This window comes from Mustela putorius, unplaced genomic scaffold, assembly GCF_011764305.1.
Source record: "Mustela putorius furo isolate JIRA1106 unplaced genomic scaffold, ASM1176430v1.1 tig00000228_pilon_pilon_pilon, whole genome shotgun sequence".
NCBI lineage: Eukaryota > Metazoa > Chordata > Mammalia > Carnivora > Mustelidae > Mustela > Mustela putorius.
In genome coordinates this window covers 2,092,444-2,108,942 of record NW_025421322.1, presented here as the reverse complement: position 1 = coordinate 2,108,942, position 16,499 = coordinate 2,092,444, and the positions used below count along the sequence as shown (strand labels likewise).

Sequence of the window (16,499 nt, the reverse complement as noted above, 5' to 3'; positions counted from 1 at the left end):
AATACAGTCTTGGCAGCTCCGGTTAGCTTACCTACCTGATGTCAATTCTAAAAGAAACAAGCAGCCCTGTTGTACTATTAAATAATTCTATATACTTTCAATAGATTTTAATATTTCCTATCTAAATGTGTTTCCCTCTAAATCCCATCTCCAAAAACCAAGGGCAAAAATGATAGAAACTGGTGTGCTTATGTTTGTATCAAGTACAAAATAATGTTATTATAGTGTTATATCAGAGAGATAAAATAATTCTATGACAGCTTGGCATTCCAAAATGGGCTTTTTCATTTAGCTATGTTTTGAAATGTTAACTCACTATGCTGTTCTTAGAGAAGTAAAACTTGGAGAAAAAAAAACACTGCAACAAAACAGAATTTTTGCCCTAAAAAGAAAAAACCTGACTCACTTTCATAATTCAGCTTGACACAGCAATTTGCCATGAGAAGATTCTAGAGACATGATGGAAATATTAGAACTATAGGACTTACACAGAAATTTCCTGAATGCTATTTATTAAAGTCCACTGGCTGGAAGGACACAAATCCAGCTATCAGTGTCAATCACACTACAATTACAATTTAAAGCCATCACCATGCAGTTTAAGCAGGAGAGATTTAAGTACAAGAGCATTAACCACATTTAATTTGTTCAACATCATACATCATTAGGGAATTGCAAATTAAAACAATGAGATACAGTTACACACCTATTAGAATGGCAAAAATCCGAAACATGGACAACACCAAATGTTAGCAAGTATAAGGAGCATAAGGAATTCTCACTCATTGCTGGTGGGGGTGCAAAATGGTATAGCCACTTTAGAAGGCAGTTTGGAACTTTCTTATAAAACTAATATACTCTCCTTTTTCGCAACAGGTTTGCCAGCAGAACACAGGTGTCGTGAAAACCACCGCTCATCCTAAACCAGAATGGGGAAGGAAAAGACTCATATCAACATTGTTGTCATCGGACACGTAAATTCGGGCAAGTCTACTACTACTGGTCATCTGATCTACAAATGTGGTGGGATCGACAAAAGAACTATCGAAAAATTCGAGAAGGAGGCTGCTGAGATGGGAAAAGGCTCCTTCAAGTATGCCTGGGTCTTGGATAAACTGAAAGCTGAACGTGAACGTGGTATCACCATTGATATCTCCCTGTGGAAATTCGAGACCAGCAAGTATTACGTAACCATCATTGATGCTCCAGGACACAGAGACTTTATCAAAAACATGATTACAGGCACATCCCAGGCTGACTGTGCTGTCCTGATTGTTGCTGCTGGTGTTGGTGAATTTGAAGCCGGTATCTCCAAGAATGGGCAGACCCGTGAGCATGCCCTTCTGGCTTACACACTGGGTGTAAAACAACTAATTGTTGGTGTTAACAAAATGGATTCCACTGAGCCACCCTACAGCCAGAAGAGATATGAGGAAATCGTTAAGGAAGTCAGCACCTACATTAAGAAAATTGGCTACAACCCCGACACAGTAGCATTTGTGCCAATTTCTGGTTGGAATGGTGACAACATGCTGGAGCCAAGTGCTAATATGCCTTGGTTCAAGGGATGGAAAGTCACCCGTAAATATGGGAATGCCAGTGGAACCACACTGCTTGAAGCTCTGGATTGCATTCTGCCACCAACTCGTCCAACTGACAAGCCCTTGCGTCTGCCTCTCCAGGATGTCTACAAAATTGGTGGTATTGGTACTGTCCCTGTGGGCCGAGTGGAGACTGGTGTTCTTAAGCCTGGCATGGTGGTCACTTTTGCTCCAGTCAACGTTACAACTGAAGTCAAGTCTGTTGAAATGCACCATGAAGCTTTGAGTGAGGCTCTTCCTGGGGACAATGTGGGCTTCAATGTCAAGAACGTATCTGTCAAAGATGTTCGTCGTGGCAATGTGGCTGGTGACAGCAAAAATGACCCACCAATGGAAGCAGCTGGCTTCACAGCTCAGGTGATTATCCTGAACCATCCAGGCCAAATTAGTGCTGGATATGCACCTGTGCTGGATTGTCACACAGCTCACATTGCTTGCAAGTTTGCTGAGCTGAAGGAGAAGATAGAACATCGTTCTGGAAAAAAGCTGGAAGATGGTCCCAAGTTCTTGAAATCTGGTGACGCTGCCATTGTTGATATGGTTCCTGGCAAGCCTATGTGTGTTGAGAGCTTCTCTGACTATCCTCCTCTGGGCCGTTTCGCTGTTCGTGACATGAGACAGACGGTTGCTGTGGGTGTCATCAAAGCAGTGGACAAGAAGGCAGCTGGAGCTGGCAAGGTCACCAAGTCTGCCCAGAAATCTCAGAAGGCTAAATGAATATTATCCCCAATACCTGCCACCCCAGTCTTAATCAGTAGTGGAAGAACGGTCTCAGAACTCTTTGTGTCAATTGGCCATTTAAGTTTAATGGTAAAAGACTGGTTAATGATAACAATGCATCGTAAAACCTTCAGAAGGAAAGGAGAATGTTTTGTGGACCATTTGTTTTTTTTTGTGTGTGGGCAGTTTTAAGTTATTAGTTTTTAAAATCAGTACTTTTTAATGGAAACAACTTGACCAAAAATCTGTCACAGAATTTTGAGACCCATTAAAACAAAAGTTTAATGAGAAAAAAAAAAAAACTAATATACTCTCACCATACAATCTAGTAATTGCACCCATTGGTTACTTACCCACAGAATATATTTTCCCTTCAGTTTTGCTGTGAACTTAAGCTCCCCTAAAAACAAATTTTAATTCTAGGGTCTCTAAAAAATTAAAATAAAAATAAATCGATAAATAAATTTTTTTAATTAAAAATATATAAAAATATATTCAAAAGAAAGTCTGTGGCCAATAAAACCTGTAATCAGGAATGCCCGAATGGCAAAGAGAGGGTCTCCTTTAGATTCTGTGGGAAACACAGTATCTAGCATAGTATTAACCTCACACATTCAATCAACATATATTGAGAGTTTAATTATATGCCAAGAATGGTCCTAGAACACCCAACAGATATAATCCCTTCTCTCAAGGCATTTCAATAAATACTTGCCATTGGTTAACTTTGTTTCCATAATAATTTTAGTCCCTGTATCAAGTTTTCTTACACATATGAATCAATATTATAGAACATTAGAGGTCTCCTCAAATAAAAACAAATGAGTGAAGAGAATGCAGGTGTAGTAAAATAATACCATTTAACATATAGAATATTATATAATATTAACACCTGGGTTGCAGCTGTCATGAATCTTTTTTTAACTTCTGAGACCAAAGAACATGTGGATTCTCATACTTGCAAGTGACAGAACACCCCAATGGGCTTAAACAAATCTCCTTGGCTTAAGGAAATATATTGGTGGGGCACCTGGGTGACTCAGTTGCTTAAGCGTCTAACTCTTGACCTTTGCTCAGATCTTGACCTCAGGGTCATGAGTTCAAGCCCTGTGTTGGGCTCCATGATAGGTGTAGAGCCTACTTTAAAAAAAAAAAAAAATGTGTTGGCTCACATGACCAGCAGAAGGGCTGGCCTCAGATAGTTCCTGGCTACTGGTAGCCAGGACTCTTAAGAATCTGTGTGGTGCTTTGCCCTTTCACAGCTCTAGGTTCTCCAAGACCTCATATCCTTATTATACTGCCCACGGAAAGAGGTAGTGTCTCTTTCAGAAGTTCCCATGGGGGAAAAAAAAAAGCAAGCTTCATTTTACCAGAAGCCCCAGGAAACAAGTCTGTTTAAAACCATGTGTTATGCCCACTCTGAATCCAAAACTATGGTCTTGGAGATGGGATGTGCTGGCTATCTTAAGCCAAGCAAGGCCCACCTCTAGACTTGGGTAAGGGGCCAACCCCACCTAAACCATATGGCTGGAGGAGTGCATGAAAGCCACCTAATTCCAAACAGAGGGAAAATGGATGCTCGGTAGCAAACAACAGATGGCCACCACAGAGGATATCTCTTGATAGTGTCACAGTATGTAGTACAATGCATTTCCCATATTCTGAATTCAATATATGTTTGCTGTGTTGAATTAAATTGTCCGTATTTTTCATGATCCACTTTGGCAGAGTAAAGAGCCTCTCAGACCATTCATCCCCAACCATTTGAACAAAATGAATGGGAAATTTTTGATGACTTTCTGAAGAGCTACCAACTAATGAAAAACAAGCATCCATTTAACACCATTAATAGTTTATTAATCCATACCAGAAACTTAAGCAGAAATGCTATGTTAATAGAAACATTAAGGCAATAGGACCCCACAGCTTGCATGGTTTCCAAGAACCCATGTGAACCACTGATTAGCCTTGAACCATATATGAGAAGCCACTATTTCATACAACTTCATGATGGAAAAGTAAAAAATTTAAACATTTGTAGACTTATCAGATTTTAGGGCAGGGTTTTCAAATATTTAAAGAAAAAAATCAGGTTTGTCTATACTCAGTATAAATCCAAGAAGTGAAAGGTAACTGAATTCTTCAGTTCAAAAGATTTGCATGAAACTGATGATAATGGAAATAACTGTTATATGCATGTTCTGAGCAGGCAACATGCAAAGCTATTTACATGCATTAATTCATGTAATCCTTACACTCCTCTGCAGTAGGTATTGTTGTTCCTATTTACTGAGGTGAAAACTAAGATTTAATCTACTACCGAGTTTGGTTAGTCACAGTTCTGAGATTCAAACCCAGATCTATCTGATGGAAACTTTCTATCCCTATCTTGGAGAAAGGTAGAGAGAGAGCAATAGTTCTTCTAGTAATTTAATCCAGTTAGTCATCCATATATTTGTGTTTATGTCTCAGAGACCAACTTTTTAGCATATTACCTTACACAGCACAATGCATTTGCTAGCTGTTACAAAAATTATAATCTGTAGACACAGAATAATTGTTGATGAGTGGCCCTTAAACATATAACTTCACACTTTCCTTCTTCATTTAACCTACTTTGAGTGTGTTCTTAAGAATGTCTCTTCAAGCAGGCTTACTTGGTGGTCACTTCAGAAAGGATTTAATTATAATAAGAATACTGAGCAGACATTTATATAGCTCTTATAGTATACCAGACACTGTTCCAAATGTTTTATTTCCATTAACTCTTGATTCTCTCAACAACTCTATGATATACCTTCATAATCCTCATTAAATACAGGGTATTTATCTATTCAGAACTGCTTTTTATTTATTTGTTTCAAACTTTATTACCAAAAGAATTTGAGGAGACCTATAAAAATATATTGAAAAATAAAAACAAATGAGTGAAGAGAATGCAGGTGTAGTAAAATAATACCATGGTTAATATAATAGAAGAAAATACATGTCCTAAGGTTTGTGCAGTCGCTAGAGAGGAGTATAAATTTAGCTGTAAAATGCCTGGAAAACAAAGCAAAGAGTGAAACCATTATAAGGCACAAAACAGAAATACAAACCAGTTGCTCTGGAAAAGCACAAACTTACTAACAAAAAGGTTTTTTGTGGGTCCTTATAAATAAAATGCCATATGATATACCAATAGACAACAGTCCATTTCTACCACAAGTATAACATATAGGGACATTGTTCCTTTCCTCCATAAGCTCTTTCTCTCTTTCAGTAATAGAACCATTTAATACTGATGGAACAAGACTACCTAAAAACAAACCACAAAAAAGGGGACCTCATTTTTCAACTTCTCTGTAGCTAGGTACATCACATTACTTATTAGGAGAGGCATGTCTTTATCTTCCCCATGACTCCTTCCTGATCACTCAAATGCAGATGGAAGAGATCATCTTATCATGAGTTAGAGCTGAAAAGGAATGTCAGGACCGGAGTCTGGATTCCTAATCCATGAAGCACAATTACCTAGAATTGTATATGACAGAGAAAGAAACATCTATCTTGCTTAAGCATAAGCATTGCTGTTATTTTGAGATTTCTATCATTCCTAGCTAACTAAGGAATGAGGGGGACAGAACCTCCTTTGGATTTTGGGATATTTAAACTGAGAACTGAAGGATTATGTTAAGGGACTATCCACTAAGAAGACTGACAACAAGAGTACTCTTTCCAGAAGCCCTAATGCAGGAAAACTTTCCAGAAGAACTGAAGGAAGATCATTTGTCTGCAGTATAGTGAGAAAGGGCAAAACAAAACATGAGATAAAGTCTGGGGAAAAGGAAGGAACATATCATTCAGGGCTTTGTGGATTATGGTAAAGTTAGACTTTGTTCTGTAGTCAGTGGAAGAATGCATGTGGCAAACATATGTCCCTCAAACCCCTTTGAATGAGATTTTTACACGTATATTAAAAGATAGCTTTCTGTGGTGATAATTTTTCTAGGCAGGAGGACCTGACGAGAGGCATATGAGAGAATATTCATATAAAGAACACAGGTCTTGCAATCACAGAGTAGAGAAGGGAGAGACTTGAAGAGGGAGACCAGTTGAAAAGATAGACCTGGACAGAGATGATGGTGGCCTGGCCTAATTCGTAGAAGAAAAAAAGAAGGGAATGAATTTGCAATATATTTTATAAACAGAATCAATAGATTTTGCTGAATGATTTGATGTACAGACAGAAAGAGGAGTACAATGTGGGGGGGAATGATCTGATGAGAATTAAAAAACAAAGAGTTAAAGGATAGATTCTCTTAAAAACTTGGAGTGAATGTGTAATCAATGTTGTCAGTTCAAAGCAGGGCAATCCATATTGACGACACAATTGAGAGCCTCTTACAAAACTAAGACTAAGAAGAACACATGTCTGAATCCATGACCACCATATTTCTACTAGTAGTAGCCAATGAGCTCTGACCTTCTTCAGAATACAGTTACTCAACACAGGCAAATAAATGGGTAATCAAGGCCCCACACGTACTGGAAAGGATCTGAAAGAGACAGACATTTCCCTGTCCTCCAGGAATTTAATATGTAAATACTTAACTAGCCTACAAATATATTAGCAAAAAACCACATTAATATATCAATACATTAGCCCAGAAAGCATAAAAGTAAACTGTGCTAAAAATGTTATTGGGACAAGAAGAGTTTCTGGAATCAGAGAATTCTCAGTATCCATATCTTCATCTTGTCTTTGTTCCTACTCTCCCATCTCAGTATATGCATTGTGCCTCTTTTCTGAGTCAATCCTTCAACTTGTGCTCTGCTTTCCTAAAAAAGTGAGTTTAATTAATAACCCATTCTGCTTCTTATTAAGCTGTACATTCTTTGGCAAGTCACTTAAGCTCCCCAAGCTTCAGTCTCTTTATCTATATAATAAATTCACAGCAATGTTGTGAGGATGAAGTGAGAACGTGTACTTGAGACTACTGTGTAAATTAGATAATCAATATAAAAATAAAACATATTCTTTTACCATCTTCCCATTTCTCTACTTCCCCTCATGGGCAAATTATATGAAAGATCTATCTACTCTTTCCATCACTCACTCATTCTCTCTCTCTCCCACTCCTTAGTTGTTACTAGCTTTATTGAGATTAAATTCACTTACCATACAATTCACCTACTTAAAGTGTACCATTCGGTAGTTTTTAGCATATTCACAAAGGTATGTAACCATCATCACAATAAATTTTAGAACATTCCATCACCTCTAAGACAGACATCATAATAGCTTTAACAGACAAACACACCCCATCCACATGTCCCATCACCACCACTAACCCAGTAATCTACTTTCTATTTCTATGGATTTGCCTATTCTGGACATCTTATGTAAATGGAATCATACAAAATGCAGTCCTTTTTGATTGGCTCCTTCCTCTTACCCTAATGTTTTTGAGGTCCATCCATATTTTAACACACATCAATATTTCATTCCTTTTTGATGCCAAATAATATTCTATTGTATGAATATACTTTTTTAAAATCCATGCAACAGTTGCTTCAAGACTCATCTTTGTATTCCCTGCAGTGAATCATATGATGCCTGAGAGGGTTGTAAGCCCCCGAAAACAGTAACTATGCATTACCCATTTCTATCCCAATGGTATGTGCACCCAGCTGGCCTAAAGCAGGTGTTTATTAAGTCTATTCAATAAATTTAAGAATGATAAAGACTTAAAAATCATTTATTGAAATAATTTATATGTTGAGGCCAAGATCTATATAAATGCACATATCTGGATAAGATTAATATATTTTGTTCATTAACCCTTACATTGCCCTAATAACTAATTTTACAAAGCAAACCACTTCCTTCCAAGTAGCCTGACTTAAAATGAAAGCTCGCTTGGAGCGCACATCCATCCAGAAGTCCCTTCACAGTTTTGCACCAAACATCTTTGGCTTTCCAGCATCTAGTCTTTCTAGTGAAAAATGCATTGTTTCCAAAATAATCAGAATAATAAGGCACTTATGAGCCTTCACAGCACTCATAATCCACAGTATAAGCCATACAGAGTCCCTGTAGTTTTGTGTTCTACTGCTGGATGGGTGGGGGTGGGTAGTAGGAATAGAACTTAAGGAAAGCAATAGATTTATTTTATGTCCATTAAAAACTTTAATCTAACTTAAATGAAACCAGGTTTATTGTTTGGCCTCATCCATAATTTAGGTAGTAGACAAAATACCAAAAATGTATTATTCATTCAAGAAGTGCTTGATACCTTGGGTAAGACCTAAATAAAATAAAAAAAAAAAAAATGTAAGATGTTTCTTAGGTAGAGTAACATAAATTAATTGGAAGTGATGAAACCATCACATGCAATATATGGCTACTCAAATATCAGAATAAGGCCTGTTATAATGCCAATGGGATCCAGAGCAGGTGGATGTCGATCCCTGACAAAACCTGACAGAACATCCAACTATCAAATTAAAAGTCACTCTCATGCAGGCTCTGCCCTATCCAGGGCCCTTGCCGAATACCAGAGAGTAACTTGAATGGTATGATGCATTTATCTGCTGTCTGAAGGCAGGGGTGATGAAAGTCCTAGGTACCAAGGTGGGCTGCCATCTTCTTAACTACCCCCACCTCATCTCTTACCTGCTGAGGCCAGTCTGACCACATATCCCCCCGCCCTGTTTTTCATGGTAATTTCCTCAAATACTCAAGTCCAGCCCCAAACACCAGACTGACAGTTCGGTGTCCTGAGTTTCTCACCTAATTGTTACTTGTCTTCTGGAATTGATTCCTTCTTCCAGAATCTAAAACATCAGCTCCCAGAATATGTCCTGATATATAAGTAAAAAGACAGACTGGAATCAAGAAACGATACATTGTCTGAACAGAGTACGTCAACAAGCACTGTTCCCTTACCTTGGGAAGGCACCTGGAAAGAGTATCAGTGTGGGCAGCACCACCACTCTCCATGTCCCCTGAACTTAGCCATCTGGATGCTAATCTCTGTCAGCAGTCCCCAGGCCCCACCCACTTCTATCTAGTCTTAGTTTTTCTTCCCTTTCCCATCAGAAATGCCTAGAATATCTCTTGACCAAATAGAAGAATGGCTGAGCCACACAGACATTCCAATTGGATGATGGTAAAAATTATGTTTAGCTTAGAGCAAAATTCCAGAAGGCCCCCACCTGCCACCTACACTGAAGTTTTTGGCCTTTCCCTATTGTCACTGTGGGAAAGGGGGAACAGTGGCGGTTTATGAACAGGAGAAGAACAAAACAAAATCACAATTTGTGTTACAACCACAGCCTTCTGACCTAACCCCACAGGTAGAAGTCATTCACTCTAATTGAATGAGGGCCCAAATCACTGTCAGGCTTAATGACAAACATTCTAGCTTTCTTTAAGATGAGTATGCTGTTTCTTTTCTATAAAGATTGTAAGTAGCAGATACCAGCCCAGCTTGAGAAGAAAATCTTGAGAGGGACTCAGCATTTTGTAAGATCAAGCTCGGTTTTGTTTGTCTCTTGGCTGTTCCTGTAGCAACAATGTCCTTTCCTCCCACGTGAATGGTACTGCACCAGGCCGTTAGGATTTTAGAAAAGATAGAGAAGACCTCATTTCTGTTCTCAAGGACTTCATTATCTAAGGACCCCTTCTAACCACTCTGTCATTCCCTGATCTCAATTACCCTTACCCAGTTTCATGTTTGAACCTAAGATGTTCAAAACAGTCTGCCCAAAAGCAAAGATACTACCTCCCAACCACACTAGCACTTAATCCCTTAAGCAATATTTTACAGCAATTACTTTCAAAAAGAGAAGTTCTTTATTATGCATGAGGCAAGAGACATAGACTAACCACATTTATTTTAATAAACAGTTATAAATTAATACATGCTGTTTAGTGAATAGACACACCATTTTTTAAAGTGCTTTTAATCCTTTTACATTTTAATGTAAATTTAAATGTAATTAAAGATGAATGGGTGGGAAACATTTTTGCTATGGCATATAATCCAGTAAGGATGCCAAACTATCTTGAAAGAATATAAAAAAAGAATATAAAATGAGAGGTTATGATGCTTTTTTTTTTTTTGGAAGGGTGGGGGTAGAGCGTAAACAGAAAATACCTATGTTTAAAAAAAAGCTGTACTGAAATAAAGCAGTGTTCCTAAATGCAAATACTGTTATAGCACAATATTGGAAAGAACCATTTGTAAAAATGTAATATCTTTCTTTGGGTATTCCAATGAGAATGGCCTCATAAGAATATATAAGTAAATGAAAATAAAAATCAACAAAGAAAAGGAGTTATTGGGTTAATATCCCAACTATCAGAGTCACTAATGTGGATTTCTAAATAAAGCCCATAAACAAACATTTGGTTTATATTCAAGTTCCTCTTTCTTTCCACTTACTCCCACTTACACCGTCACTCATGGGAAAATGCGATTTATGTAAAGTAAATAAGCACAAGTATTGGATTTATTCCCCAAATATTTTCACATCCTAACCAAAAACACATTTCGATAAATATCTATAAATGCTGCAAGAAGTCAGTGGCCCTTGACATATTTGAAAGGTTAAATCAACAAGGCAGCAAATGATTTTAAATTGCTTACCAAGGTTAGAACATAGGTTTAACTCACCTTGAAGTAGAAACAGTTATTATAACTGCTATAATATAGACTTTTTTGCTTTCTATTATAATTCCATCTCATAAATTTAAATATTTATATATATTTATATATAAAACATATCAGTAAAATATTTCAGTATCTCTAACATTTTCTTGTCAATTTCATGTATTTTTTTTTAATCCTATGTCCGGAGTCATATTATCAATAATATTATTTTGATGAGCTCTTAATGTACTTCAAAATTTATACAACTAATTAGGTTTTATCCCATTTTGTTTTAAGGAATATCCGTAAGGTTAGTAAAAATTAAAAATAATGACCAATCTAGCCAATTAGAGTGAATCAAGAGCCTAGGGCTTATTCTGTTCCTAAAAAATAAGACATAGTTCCCTTCTCCCTATAATCAAGGTAAAATATTATTTTTTTAAATGAAAAAAACTGTGAAATGCTATAAAGAATATCACACTGGTAACACGCTATAGTTCAGATTTTAGGACTTGTGGAAAATGGATCTTAGATACAGTGAAATTCTTTAGTCTTACAAAGTTCCAAAGACATCAGAAGACCACCCCCCAACAAGATCCAGAACATTGTAGAGTTTAAAGCTGGAAAGTTTCTGTGGAAAATTATTTGAGCAGACTCTAAAAATGAGAAGCAATTACAATTTTATTTTGAAATGTAGCCTTTTTCTAAAAAAAATAAAGATTTATTTATTTATTTGACAGACTAAGAGAGAGCGCAAGCAGAGGGAGAGGGAGAAGGAGGACTCTATCCGAGGACCCTGGGATCATGACCTGAGCTTAAGGCAGATGCTTAACTGACTGAGCCACCCAAGCACCCTGAAATGTAGCCTTCTTTTAAAACAAAACAAAACAAAACAAACAAAAAAACTGGGCAACATTTCTCTATACTTCTGTGTTAAGCTGTACTTGGTTTGTCATTTAAACATTTCAGGGCACAATGCTTTCTATGAAGAACTTAGAGGATCCAAAGATAAATAAGACAGGAGCCATGTCTTCAAAACTTTTAGAGACTGGTTGGCAAGTGCTTCCATGCAAAATACACAAGAGTGAATGGATTTGACAAGTCTATTGCTGTCTCTCACCGAGGAAGCTCTAACTAGATGCTGCGAGGAGTCAGGTAAACATGTCAGTGTAACACTGAGGCTCCATGTAAACTGTTGAAGGTGAACAGACTTTACCTATTTGGTTTGGTTGGCATTACTATATCCTCGAGCTGAGAAATGACAGTCTTCCAAGATGTATGCGTGCAAACTGTACTCCGTAGGGTACTTTCACATACATCCTTTTATTCATGTCTCACAGCTATCCTATCCAGTGCATGGGGCTAGTTCCCTCACTATCTATCAGAGAAAACTAAGGCTAACACATTAAACAACTTGCCCAAAGTCACTCCAACCACTGAGGGATTGGGATTCTCCTAGATTCCCTTCTTTTCCATTCTTTTCAGAACCTCACTCTGCCTCAGCTCCATTCATGAGGCACTGCCATTCATTCATTCTCAAACACTCACTGACCATCAGTAACGTGGTGGACATCTGGGGTAAAAAATGTGTAAGGTATGGTGATTTATCTCTAAAAGATTATCATTTTTTTCTAGAAGACAAACGCATAAAGAGCTAATTATAGTGTAATCTGGTAAATGCAATGATAAAGCTGTCCTAACATGCAGGAGTGAGGAAAAATCAAGGGAAGTCTGAATTCCAAACTGAATCTTCAAGGGAGGTGAGGGAGAGGGGAGGTAGGAGTCCCAGGGAGGGCCAGGTAGGAAGCTATTCTAGACAAGTATTCAGCACAAATGAACAACAGCAAAGAAAGAAACAACAGGATATGTATGGATGACTTCTTGGCAAGTTTGGTATTATCAGAGACTAAGGTTTACTGCAAGAGATGAGGCTGCAAAATGTATTACTCGAAAGCTAAAACTGAAATATATAAACTATAAAGGAGATTTATCTTAATTTGTAATAGAATGTTCCTCTTTAATCTTCAAAATTACATTTTCTACTTTTTCACAAGCAAACTATTGAAACTATTTTCAACTTTTTAACCAGCTTTTTATTGAAGTACAATTTACTTACAATAAAATTAATTAGTTTTCAATATATAATTCTATGAGTTTTGACAAATATAGTCAGGTAACCACCACCACAATTAAGCTATAGAAAATTTCCATCTCTTCAGAATGTTCCCTCATGCCCCTTGCAGTCAATCTATTCAGCTCATCCCTGACCCTTGGCCACCAGTGATCTTTTTTCTGTCACTAAACTTTGGTCTTTTACAGAATTTCATATAAATAAACTCACATTATATGCAGTGTTTTGCGTCTGTCTTCTTTCAGTCAGCAGAATGCTCTGGAGAGTCATCCATGTTGTGCTGTCCATCCGTCCTCTATTTCTTTGTATTGCTAACTAGTACTCCAGAGTATGTACGCACCACACTGCTCATCTGTGCACCAAGCGATGGGCAGGTGTGCTGCTGCTAGTTTTTAGCTATTACAAATAAAACTACAGGGAATACTCACATACGAACCTTTGTGTGGGCACACGTTTTCATTTCTCTTGGGTAAATATCTAGGAGTGGCATTGCTGGGTTTTATAATAAGCATATATTTAGCTTGATAGGAAACTGATTTCTAAATAAATTGAAACTGTGGGGCAAGTAATTGTTCATTCTCATTAAAGATTCTTTTGGTTACACAGACCAAAGCACTTCTCAACTGCCCTGCCCAGTTCATGAATTTGGCACTGTTAACACAGATGTGTGTACCCCCTTGCAGTTTCAGAGCAGGTGCACACGCACAATCCAATTTTACCCTTCTAGAACTCTGTGAGATAGTCCTGGTTATATTCAGCAGATTAAGTGTCAGGGAGAATCTTTCCATATGTGAATGCTATCTATCTGACTGGCTGACAGCCAAGCTCAACTGGCTGTCAGACATTTCAAATATCACTTCCACAGTAGGTACTATGGCCCCATTTAAAGATGAGGAAACTGAGGCTCAAAGAAGTGAAGGATCCTGACCACCATGAGACCCTAAGAAAGCATAAGGACAAAGGACTCCCACCTAGCACTTCTAAACTACTATCCTTTCTACATCTTGTGAGCACCACAATGGAGAAAACAGGTGGGTGTAGGGGATATTTGAGCTACAATTAGATTGATAAAGAGGATTCCTTTCTTCCCACAGATCTTGCATGAGGAGCTTGTCTTGAGATGTTTCCAAATTCAACTCTAGAAAATAGTAGCAAAAATACATTGGATTTCTCTCCCTAAGGAGGGATAAGAATAGAAAACAGTATCAGAAAGGCCAGAAGACTCCATCTTTGAGGGGAGAGGGCTATAAGCCAAACTCTGTGATGACAAGGATGGGGGACTTTCCATGCTCTCTGCATCTAGGCTCATTGTGATCCCACAACAACGTCTGTCAGAGCCAGCCCAGACACCTGGCGGCTACAGCAACTACGGAGCCCCACTTCACTACTTCGTGGATTTTATTTTTCTTTCTTTAGTTCAAAGAAAGATTCAGGTAAGTTAAAAGGAGCTTTTTCCCCATTTTCATAAATAATAGCTATATTGCCACACTCTTACAACCTTCCTAAAAGTCCCTAACAAACATTTGGTTTGATATAACTGAATAGAATACAAATGAGGACAAAATTAACAATATCTGGATCTAGCAGCAACCCCAAGATACAGTCATGGTCTCCATAGAGTGACTTGTAAAAGTAGCAACAGCACCAAAAAGTTTACAGAATTCCCGCTTTGCCCAAGGCCATGAAAAGTGCATTTTTCTTTTACGGATGCGAATCGCTCACATATGTTCACCCTCACATCGTGCCTGGTCCCAAGCTTAATATATTCAGCTGTGTGACAACCTGAAATGGGAAAAGAACTTTCCAAATCTGAACACAAACATATTTTATTTTCAAGGTTGATCTGGGTCTGAACACAATCTGTCCTTACAATTTAGTATCTAAAACTCATCCAATGTATCCTGGACCAGTGATTCTATAACAGAGCATTGAAGAAACTACGGTTGTGCTTACCTTCAGGAAGGAAAAGCTTCTTCAGACAAAATTACCAAAAGTCATTGGATGAATAATCACCAAGATACACAGAGTTTGGTGAAAAGAGCAAAGAGCATTAACTGTGCAGGTAGAGACAGATGCTGGTGAGGATGTGGAGAAAGGGGAACACTCCTACACTGTTGGTGGGAATGCAACCTGGTGCAACCTCTCTGGAAAACAGCATGGAGGTTCCTCAAAATGTTGAAAATAGAACTGCCCTATGACCCAGCAATTGCACTATTGGGTATTTACCCAAAAGATACAAACGTAGTGATCCAAAGGGGCACGTGTACTCGAATGTTTATAGCAGCAATGTCCACAATAGCCAAACTATGGAAAGAACCTAGATGTCCATCAACAGATGAATGGATCAAGAAGATGTGGTATATATACACAATGGAATACTATGCAGCCATCAAAAGAAATGAAATCTTGCCATTTGCGACAACATGGATGGAACTAGAGCGTATCATGCTTAGCGAAATAAGTCAGGCGGAGAAAGACAACTATCATATGATCTCCCTGATATGAGGAAGTGGTGTTGCAACATGGGGGCTTAAGTGGGTACGAGAAGAATCAATGAAAGAAGATGGGATTGGGAGGGAGACAAACCATAAGTGACTCTTAATCTCACAAAACAAACTGAGGGTTGCTGGGGGGAGGGGGTTTGGGAGAAGGGGGTGGTATTATGGACATTGGGGAGGGTATGTGCTTTGGTGAGTGCTGTGAAGTGTGTAAACCTGGTGATTCACAGACCTGTACCCCTGGGGATAAAAATATATGTTTATAAAAAATAAAAAATTATATTTAAAAAAAAAAGAAAAAAAAACTGTGCAGGTAGAAAAGGAAGGTGTCTACCATAGACCACCACGGGAAGGATCCATGGGCAACTGTTCAGAGTGACTTTCCGTGGCAAAGGAAACAGGGACCAGGGGTACAATAACTACTTTCTTTCCCTTGCCTTGCAAGAATTTCTCTTTATTGTGGACATATATAAACTCTCTCTCCCCGCTTTTCCCCATTTTCATAAATCGTGAATATGGTAATTACATAAACATAGATATAATATAAATATACTTCAATCTCCTTACATCTTAATATTTCATCATCTTTGCTTCAGTTCTTATTTTCTTTAAATAAATATCCATAGATTACAAATGTGTGATGTTTTATCTTCCCTATCCCATTCTCTGTTTTCTCCAGAGACAACACTTACTGTGGTGTTCAAACTATGCATGTGCTTGTATCTTCAATACATACAAATGTGCAAACCTAGCATTATTTGCATGTTCTCTAGCTTCATATAAATTGTATGATAAGTATGTTTCCTCAAGTCACTTTTTTAAATTCAGTGTTGTTTATTGAAGTAATTCAGGCTGATATATGGAACTCTGGTTCATCCATTTTAACTGCTTTCTAGTATTCCATTGTACA

At 37.8% G+C, this 16,499-nt stretch overlaps 2 protein-coding genes across 5 annotated transcripts in view; one reads left to right on the top strand and one right to left on the bottom strand.

Annotated features, from left to right (window-relative positions):
* The window catches only part of CPQ (carboxypeptidase Q), a 451,562-nt gene that overhangs the window by 318,797 nt on the left and 116,266 nt on the right, over positions 1 to 16,499 (bottom strand). The window lies entirely within an intron of this gene.
* On the top strand, positions 870 to 2,559 carry LOC123391445 (elongation factor 1-alpha 1-like). Its single transcript, XM_045077962.1, has one exon. The coding sequence runs from the start codon at positions 930 to 932 to the stop codon at positions 2,316 to 2,318; it is 1,389 nt and encodes a 462-aa protein (XP_044933897.1). The 5' UTR covers positions 870 to 929; the 3' UTR covers positions 2,319 to 2,559.